At 44.4% G+C, this 10113-nt stretch overlaps 1 protein-coding gene across 1 annotated transcript; it reads right to left on the reverse strand.

The window, feature by feature from the left end:
* Window positions 1–888: 888 nt before the first annotated feature.
* LOC133499770 (calcium release-activated calcium channel protein 1-like) lies at window positions 889–7246 on the reverse strand. The gene is made up of 2 exons (XM_061818102.1): window positions 6851–7246; window positions 889–3499 (listed from the first exon to the last, which is right to left on the reverse strand). Exons 1-2 carry the CDS (start codon window positions 6962–6964, stop codon window positions 2954–2956), a joined length of 660 nt encoding a protein of 219 aa, XP_061674086.1. The 5' UTR covers window positions 6965–7246; the 3' UTR covers window positions 889–2953.
* Window positions 7247–10113: the final 2867 nt, after the last annotated feature.

Genomic DNA, 10113 nt, shown 5'->3' on the forward strand with positions numbered 1-10113 from the left:
TACCCTTTCCAAAACCGAAGACCCAGTACGAAAAATGCCTTCGATGGATCAAACTTTGTGGAAGACCGCATCATCAACTAAATCCATCTAATATCAACCGGAACACATATGTTTGCACGAAGGTATGCCCTATATTTGATTTTCAATACATGTCTCGTATAAATGAATTCAAAGTTCTTCGCTAGCATAACATTGCTACGTGTGAACGATTGACACACTTATTCTTTGTTGAGCGATATTTAGCGATGATCGGACTGCACAAACGTGTCGCTTTCTTGCTGGCTCGCGGCCAGAAGCTTAACCAGACGGTGTTTGCACGAAGATATGCCCTAAATTTGATTTCTAATACACGTCTCGTATAAATGAATGAGACGTTCTCCGCTGGCATAACACCGCTGCGTGTGAACGATTGACACACTTATTCTTTGTTGAGCGATATTTAGCGATGATCGGACTGCACAAACGTGTCGCTTTCTTGCTGGCTCGCGGCCGAAGCTTAACCAGACTGTGTTTGCACGAAGATATGCCCTAAATTTGATTTTTAATACACGTCTCGTATAAATGAATGAGACATTCTCTGCTAGCATAACATTGCTACGTGTGAATGATTGAATGAAATCAGAAGCATGGCGTCTCTCTCAGTTAAGAATGTATTGTATTTAGAATCTATAATATATCGTTGATTTGAATGAAATCAGAAGAATGGAGTCTGTCTCAGTTCAGAATGTATTGTATTGTATTTGCCATTTTTACTGTTTGTCTTACGTGAGCGCACGTGGCGGGACGTCACTTCAGGAGGCGTGGTTAAGTGCCCTGTACAGAGGGGTCAATTGTGATATCGTATAAGGGTAGAAAGAACATGGTAAAAAAAAAAGTGGTGAAGCGACACACAAAATGTGTTTATTTGTAAATTGGCAACAAAGAAACTCACCAGATATGCTGCATTTATTACCACACAGAGTCAAAGACATTCACGGAACCTGTGGACAGGCACCCAAACGCCGGCTGTTGAATAAATAAACCACAAGTGAAGGAACAGGGCCGGGATCTGTTCTCAACCAGACACGGCAGGCGGGCCGAGGGGGCTCTTTTCCCCAAAATCGTCAGGTGAGACAGACAATAGGCGCAATTTCAATTTCCATACCTGCACGCGTGTGTCGGACCTTTCACGAGTGCATCATCAGAGGCTTTGAGCGCGCACAAAAGAAAACGATAAAGACACGGGAATATCATTCGACATGCGCCACAGGACAAAAATATAAAGCAACACGTGAGCTTGCTAAACTATACAAACTAACTTGTTCTCCAGACATTTCCAATAAACACGCGCAACTTCAGCTGAGTGAAAAAAATATATAGCATGCCACGGCAAGCGTTTTCTCACGGCTACCAGATGAATTTCATTCATATTTGTGTTAACAATCCTCTCGGGGTGAACTCTTTTCATTGATGTAGAGCACTGGGAAGGTTTCAGTTCCTTTCGTGATGTGTATAATTCTTATTACGAATGACAGTGCACCAAAATAGAAGTGCTGCAACATTTACGTTGATCACAAGTGCAAATGCAGATTGAGTCCGACAGCCTTCAAGTAATACGGCAAAGATTTTTTTTGTTGCACGTAACTGCGGTCATTTTGATGTATAGTACATTTAAAAAATGTGCTTGTAATAAAGTTTGCATTAAAATCATCTGCACTGACAATCGAGTACCGGTGTGACGGTCTGAGCGCTCCCCCGTGCTGAAAAGTCCCCTCGGGATTAATGCACATGCGCGTAGAATTTTGGGAATTTTTCTACTTCTGTGCCAGTCTGAAACTTCCCCATCCATGCTTCTTCCTTGTGTTCATTTTCGCTCCACGTGCATTTCGCTACAGACGTCTCACAAAGCAAAGCACATTTATTTGTATCGCGCATTTCATACACGAGGTAACTCAATGTGCTTTACATAATTAAAGGCATTTGCAAACAAAGACATAAAACATTTAAAACAGGATAAAAACAATAAAATTGACAAACAAAATATTTTGAAAAAAAGACAATTAAAACTGCATACAGTGGAAGTAATATGATCAAAAAGTGGATATATTCTAAAATGCATGAGAAAAAAAAAGAAGACAAGAAAAAAGAATCAAGAATCAACGGAGGAGTGTTCGGGCACAGTCGTTAAGGCACATTTGGGATCGTGAAAGTAAGTGTCATGTCATATCACCCGAACCCATACCCGAACAATCCTCAGCATGGATGGGGAAGTTTCCCACTGGCACGGAAGTGGAAAAAGTAGAAAAATTAAAAAAAAATCTAAATATTCTACACGCCATGCGCATTAATCCCAAGGGGACTTTTCAGCACGGGGGAGCGCTCAGACCGTCACCCCGGTATTTGAAAATAAACTTAACACGAATCCCCCCCTCGGCGTGAGAAACAAAATGACGGCATCAACAGTAACATAAAAACTTACATCGTGATGATGATTATCAACGGTCAAAATAACACATGCAGTATAAGTCGCGGGCTCCAGTGAGGTCAACTAAAAGCAGGCGCATTTTCTCCTCTAGCGGTTGGCGGACGCGAGAGCAGAATTGCGCAAAAACTACGTCGCCGATTTCCGTGAACTTTGCGACTGGGCGGCACGCACGCATCGGGGATCTTGCACGTCTAACGACGGCATTAGCGAGATTTGACGGTCTGCTTTGTGTCCGTCGGCAGCACAACAACAACAACAACAAGATTCTCACCGCAAATTTTTGGTAAGGTAAAATTGACCACATTTCCTTCCTTAAGAACAAATGTTGATTGTAACGCCCGCGTGAATTCCTCCATGTGAGCATTTTCACACAAAATTTGTCAACAGGATGTCACTTAACCTTCAGCGCTTGAAAGATGAAAACGACTATTACGTGCACCGTCCACAAAGATTCGTTTCACAACAGGAGCGGCGCTGAATGCAAACGAATCAAGCGAAATGGTCGACGGATTTCAGGTCATCGTTTTCCGTCCTGTGGTCCAGTTGGTTCTGCAGCCGGATGACTTGCTTCAGCTCTCGGATCTGCCGGTCCGTTTTGTGGCTGACGAGCGTGCGGTAAAAGTGAACGGCGAAGACGATGAAAACCAGCCCGAAGGGCACCATGATGCAAGTGGAGGCGATGGCCGCGGCCTGGCCGGAACTGATGGTCTCGTTGTTCTCCGTGTTGCTTTTCAGGGGCAAGAACTTGACCCAGCAGAGGAGCATGACCTCTGTGAGGAAGAGGAGGGTGCCGATGACCGTGGAAAAAGCCCAGGCCAGTTCGATGTGGCGGTGCATGCGCTCATGGGGAGACTCGTTGACCGAGTTGAGGTTGTGGACGTTGCTGACCGCCTCCAGGTTCGGGAGGATGCAGGTGCTGATCATCAGGGCGAAGAGGTGCACGGCCACCAGGACAGTGGTGCACGCGCTGAAGGCTATCAGCAACCCCGGAGGGTACGCATAGTCACTTTCCAGCTGCACCTCCACCATGGCAACCTGGAGGGGGGAGAGACATACATCAATTTGTTTGTTTGTTTCTTCTCACCCTGATATATTGCAAGTTCTCCCACTTAGAAATTACAGAGGGGTCTGTAATTTTATCGTAGGTGCATGTCCACTGTGAGCGAGAGATAATCTAAAAAGAAAAATCCAGAAATCACAATGTATGATTTTTCTAATGATTTATTTGTGTGATACAGCCTGAAAATAAGTATTTAAACACCTGTCTAGCAGCTAGAATTCAAGTGACAAAGACTTGTTAGTCCGCCTTTAAAAGTCCACCTCCACTCCATGTTTTATCTGCATGTGTGAGGTCGCTAACTGCATAAAAACACCTGTCCACCCCATATAATCAGTAAGACTCAAACCTGTAACATGGCCAAGACCAAAGAGCTGTCCAAAGACACCAGAGACAAACTTGTACAACTCCACACGGCTGGAAAGGGCTACGGAGAAATTGCCAAGCAGCTTGGTGAAAAAAGGTCCACTGTTGGATCAATCATTAAAAATGGAAGAAGCTAAACATGACAGTCGATGTCAATCGGAGTTGAGCCCCATGCAAGATATCACCTCGTGGAGTCTCAAGGATCCCTAGAAAGGTGAGGAATCAGTCAAGGACTACACGACAGGACTTGGGCAATGACCTGAAAAGAGCTGGGACCACCGTTTCCAGGTGACTATTGATAATACACTAAGACGTCATGGTTTGAAATCACGCATGGCACGGAATGTTCCCCTGCTTAAACCAGCACATGTCAAGGCCAGTCTTAAGTTTGCCAATGACCATTTGGATGCTACAGAGGAGTCATGGGAGAAGGTTTTGTGGTCAGATGAAACCAAAATGGAACTTTTTGGTCATAATTCCACTAACCGTGTTTGGAGGAAGACGAATGATGAGTTCCATCCCAAGAACACCATCCCTACTGTGACTGCATTGTATTAAGGAGAGGATGAGCGCGGCCATGTATTGTGAGATTTTGGGGAACAACCTCTTTCCCTCAGTCAGAGCATTGAAGATGGGGCGTGGCTGGGTCCTTCAACATGACAATGACCCGAAGCACACAGCCAGGAAAACCAAGGAGTGGCACCGTAAGAAGCATATCAAGTCTCCCTACCTCAACCCAATAGAAAATCTTTGAACTGTGTGTTTCTCAGCGACAGCCCAGAAACCTGTCTGATCTAGAGAAGATCTGTGTGAAGGAGTGGGCCAAAATCCCTCCTGCAGTGCGTGCAAACCTGGTGAACAACTACATGAAATGTTTGACCTCTGTAACTGCAAACAAAGGCTACAGTACCAAATATTCACATTGGTTTTCTCTGGTGTTCAAATACTTATTTGCACCTGTATCACACAAATAAGTTATTAAAAAAAATCATACATTGTGATTTCTGGATTTTTCTTTTTGGATTATCTCTCTTACAGTGGACATGCACCTACGATGAACATTTCAGTCCCCTGCATGATTTCTAAGCGGGAGAACTTGCAATATAGCAGGGTGTTCAAATACTTAAGTTTCTCCACTGTAGTTCATGATGGCAGTTACGACTACGCCGATAATTATACGGCGACGATAAAGCTGGTTATGCTGCTCCTTCAAATGGCAATGACAAAGCAGGGATCACAGCTTTTCTGTTGCGTCTTCCTTAAATGAAAACACGAATATTACATTGGAAGGCGTTTAAAGGGTCAGCCCATGTAAAATTACATTTAAATTATGCTTTGTACCATTTTTTAAGGACAATGAAAGGGTTTCAAAATGTTCCAAAATGTGCTTACAGTGTGGCGCAAATATCTTCCACATATATACAGGGAGTCCTCAAGGTTAAGACGGTCTCGACCCAAGATGTTTCGACTTTACAACGCCCGTTCCCGTCCGCCATTTTCTCTGGCTAATGCTTGTCCGTGCTTGTGCGCCGGGAGTATCTTTGCATTTTTTGCCCAAAGAAGAAAGCTGTGTTTTTTAGCAATGCTTCTGCAGCCAAAAGAAAATCCACGACCATGGAAACGAAGCTCGAGAGCATAAAACGATTGGCGAAAGGAGGGACGTCAACACCACCAAGGCTTCAGTCGGTCGACCGTGGTGACAATTATTAAAGACAAAGACCGTATTTCAGCGCATGTGAAGGGTTCCGGTCCTAAGTCGGATACAATGATGGCAAAACAAGGTCTTTGATACTTGTCGAGATGGAGAGGATTGAGGACCAGGTTCCTACGCAATAACGAAGCACCGCCTCCCCTTCTTCTTCTCCATCCACCTCTCACCAGTCATCCTAAGTACATCAACTTGTTTCTTTCACTGTATTTGTTTTTCTATACAAAGTATTTTGATGTAAATTCTGACTTTAATGGTGGAATCCGACTTAAGTCGAAATTCGAGTTCAGTCGCTACTCTAGGAACGGATCTCAGTCGTAGACCGAGGACTCCGTATATGGAGAGAGAGAGAGAGAGAGAGAGAGAGAGAGAGAGAGAGAGAGAGAGCGATAATGGCCTGTTTAAACCTGTCATTTCAGCTCAAAAAGTCTCACATCCGGGCATTTTCCTACAAGAACATCATTCGCAAATTCCCCAAAGATTTGCACCGATTTCCGGGGAAGAAAATTTGGGCTGATTCGCGACTGAAAAAAATGTGGCAGAAGTCAGTAAGTTTCTTTCGGCTTGTCCCTTTCGGGGTCGCCACAGCGTGTCATCTCAGATGAACGGCACGTAATTGTTGGGCACAATTTTTTACGCGGGATGCCCTTCCTGACGCAACCCTTCTCAGGGCATAAAATCCTAAAACCTTATCCGATTTTGACCTACTACATCTTATTGCTGTTTCAATGATATCGTCTATTACTAATTCCAGGTATTTTGAAATTCAGTTTTATACCTATTTTTCTATCATAAAAACCTGGCGTTTTTATATCCACTGTACTCTAAGCATTAACAGAGTGTCTAAGGGAGTTTATAAATGAGAAATGCGCATCTTTATGTGGATTTTTTTGATCACTTTGCTGCATTACTTTAAGTGAACGTGTAATTCAGAAAATAATACACTACAACACCTCCCAACTTCTTCTAAAATTAGATCCAAACAATAACAAAAAAAAACAAAAAAAAAATGGAGGCCTTGTGGCGTTTCCACACGTGGAATCTCCGTTTTGGGTCTCTTGACTTCGTCCTATTTGTGAAATCAAGTCCCGAGACGACCCCAGATGAATGAGGTCGTTAAGAAGCGGGCAGCAGGCCCGCAACGGAGCCAAGACCTTGGAGACACGCGCGTGCGTCGCCCAGTTTTGGCGCACCGGAAACCTGTTTTTGTGGTGTCTCGCAACACGGCAAAAACACTTCAAGAACTTCTTCTTACCATCGCGAACCCCGACAAAAGGGCAGAAGTGCGGCTGGTGGCTTTCAGCTTGGCCCGGCTCAAGTACAGTTTTCTCCATGACAGCGCCTGCATGGAATGCTCGTTCAAACTCATTCCGTCCGCTTCTCGAGTTTTAGTCCGCGGGGCGATTGCAGATCTCGCGCTGCCAGTGACAAAGCAGCAGAAAGCGCCGAGGACGGAAGCAAAGCGAGCGAGCGCTGTAGCACGAAACGGAGCGAGACCAGGAACACGAAGACGCGCAAGGAAAAAAAAAAAAAACAGACCAAACTTTCCTGCAACAGCTGACTGTCAGAAACATGAGCTACTGTACCCACAATTCAGTGCAGTGCGTAGCTCCAAAAAGGGCGACCTCTAGCGTCCGCGGAGGGTACACCAGCACGATCAAGGTGCTTGGGGAAGGTCAAAGGCAAAAAAAACCCCCAAAACGTTGTCAAGTCACGTGACCGGCGCCACACGTCACCTGCGGTCAACATTCACAAAGGTACTAATGTTCATTTTCATTGACACTGTAAAAGCGGTGTTATAAAAATAGAGTGTTTATTATTTTGGTTTTATACTGTACCATGTTCAAAATTATTCCTCGAATTTTTCCAGCTGGGACTACTAAATGTTTTGGTAAATTATTACTCCTGTGATTGTATTAATTAATATTTTCTGCCTTCAGGCACAATATTTGACACAGCACTTGTCATTATATTTTTGGGGGGCGGGCTTATCTCAGGATATGTGATTAGATGCAGTATTATGAACATCCATCTATCCATCCATTTTTTTGCTGCTTATCCTCACAAGGGCCGTGGGGAGTGCTGGAGCCTGTCCCAGCTGTGAACAGACAGGAGGCCGGGTACACCCTGAACTGGTTCCCAGCCAATCGCAGGGCACATAAGAGACAAACCACACCTAGGGGCAATTTAGAGTGTCCAATTAATGTTGCATGTTTTTTGGGATGTGGGAGGAAACCGGAGTGCCCGGAGGAAACCCACGCAGGCACAGGGAGAACGTGCAAACTCCACACAGGCGGGGCCGGGAATGAACTCGGGTCCTCAGAACTGTGAGGCTTTTCCAGCTGAGCCACTGTGCCGCCTATTATGAAAATAAAAATTAAAAAAGGCTCGCTTCAAAATATAGAAAGTAACAAGTGCTGTTCAAGATTTCATAATTACTGTAGAGCTAAATTATTCATCTCCCGAGTTCCCCTTTTTTTGTTTTCTTGTAAAATGATGAAGACATCTATACGTCTAGAAAAAAGGCAAGTTTTTTTTTTTTTTTTATTGAAGTCGCCAAATATCAGCAACGTTTGTACGAGTGTAATAAGACAGCACAGTAGTGGGCACGTCTGCCTCTAAGTCAGGAGACTCTGGGTTCAAATTTGTGCCTGTTCTATGTTGACCCTTCACCTCCGGCTTCCCCCCTAATTTTAGAAACATGTATGTCAGGTTCACCGAAGACTCCAAATTGAGTCCCAAAGTGTGAACAGTCATCTTGCGCCCGATAATTAAACGGCCAACAGTGTCGCCCAAGCACCTCAGGCCCAAAGTCAGCTGGGAAAGACTTCAAATGTTCGTTCAAAGAAAAGGGACGCCTGAAATCAAGGAATCAAAGTACGTTGTGATAGTCAGCATGCACAGTTGGACATTTATTCATTCAAGTCCCACGGGCGACACAACACAAAACAAGCACTGCGCTTTCACATGAAACATCCACCTTTGACGCGATTGCATCTTGGTCTCGAGGAAAACAACTCTTGAACACCACTAGTAGGTGGGTGGTTGCAAAAAGGAAAGAATCAGAATCATCTTTATTTTGCCAAGCATGTCACAAACACACAAAGAATTAGCCTCCGGTAGTTGGAGCCGCTCCAGTATGACAACAGACAACACTTGACAGAAGAGAACATTGCGAGAACGCTCACGGAATGACAAAAGGATCCAAGCGATCTAGCAATGGCTCTACAATTTCTGTCCCTTGACAATTTGACAGGGATTGTAATTTCAATAAGAAGAAGATAATTGCGAGACGGAAGAAGCTGTTGCAAAGTTTGCAGCGTTCCGAAGCGCCTACCCAAGGGGAGGAGTTGGAAGAGCTGGCGACCACGATGTGGAGGCTACAAGAGGATTTTGCATATTTTTGTCTTAGATCTGGTAGCGTGCAATTCCTCGAGGGTGGGTAGGGGGGTACCGACAATCCTTTCAGCAGTTTTGATTGTCCGCAGCCGTCAGAGTTTGTCCCATTTTTGCGGCAAACCCAAACCAGACTGTGATGGAAGTACTCGGTACTGATTGGATGACCGCTGTGTAGAACTGTCTCAGCAGTTCTCGCGGCAGGCCGTGCTTCCTCAGAAGCCGTAGGGAGGACCTTGTCTGCCGGGCCTTTTGGAGGATGGAGTTGATGTTGATTTCCCGCTTCAGGTCCTGAGAGACTGGAATTCCCAGGAACTTGAAGGTCTGGACGGTTGACACAAGGCAGTTGGACAGTGTGAGGTGCAGGTGTGGTGGAGGATGCTTCCCGAAGTCCACGTTCAGCGCTAAGATCTAAGTACTTCAGACATCAAATGTAGAAAATGGATCGTCCACGCTGCAGAATAAATACATACATGAATTAAGTATGCAATACTTGCAATGAATGAGCTGACTACACAGGAGGTTGTGAAACTGCATAATTTTGCATGACATTAGATTGTGTTCGCGTGTTAATTGTGAATTTCTCGCCATTCCATTTTCCAAGATCCTGATCCTATTTCGGTCAAATGCTTTGCACAGCGTTCATTTATCAATTTATTTAATCTAAAACATGATGACTAAAACCGGGCAGGCATTATTATTATTATTATCTCCAAAGTACTGTACTTAAAATAATGATTGGGCGGTGACTCGTTCAACTGCTGTTACATAACCACAAACTGCAAAAAAAACAAAAACAGGAGTGTTTGTTTCTCGTCAACTATCTTTTGTTAACGTCTTATCTTTATTTCCGGCTTGTTTAATGCTGCGTCAAGGTCATCCGTGACAAAGATGCTTCCGATACCACTGGTTTATAAGTTGTACAAAGATTAAGTGGTTTCCAAGTACTTTTGAACAAACAAAATAGTTTTAGTGCGTATTATTGTTATTTTTTGTTAGCGTCGTTTTCTTAGCAAAGATGTTTCCTACGTTTTGCTCGTGTCCTGAACTCAACGCGGAGCGCCGTGCCAGCTGGCCGCACATCCGTGTGACGGGGGGGGGGGGAGTGGGAGGAGTTAAGCG

The sequence above is a fragment of the Syngnathoides biaculeatus genome, chromosome 4 (genome assembly GCF_019802595.1).
Source record: "Syngnathoides biaculeatus isolate LvHL_M chromosome 4, ASM1980259v1, whole genome shotgun sequence".
Taxonomy (NCBI): domain Eukaryota; kingdom Metazoa; phylum Chordata; class Actinopteri; order Syngnathiformes; family Syngnathidae; genus Syngnathoides; species Syngnathoides biaculeatus.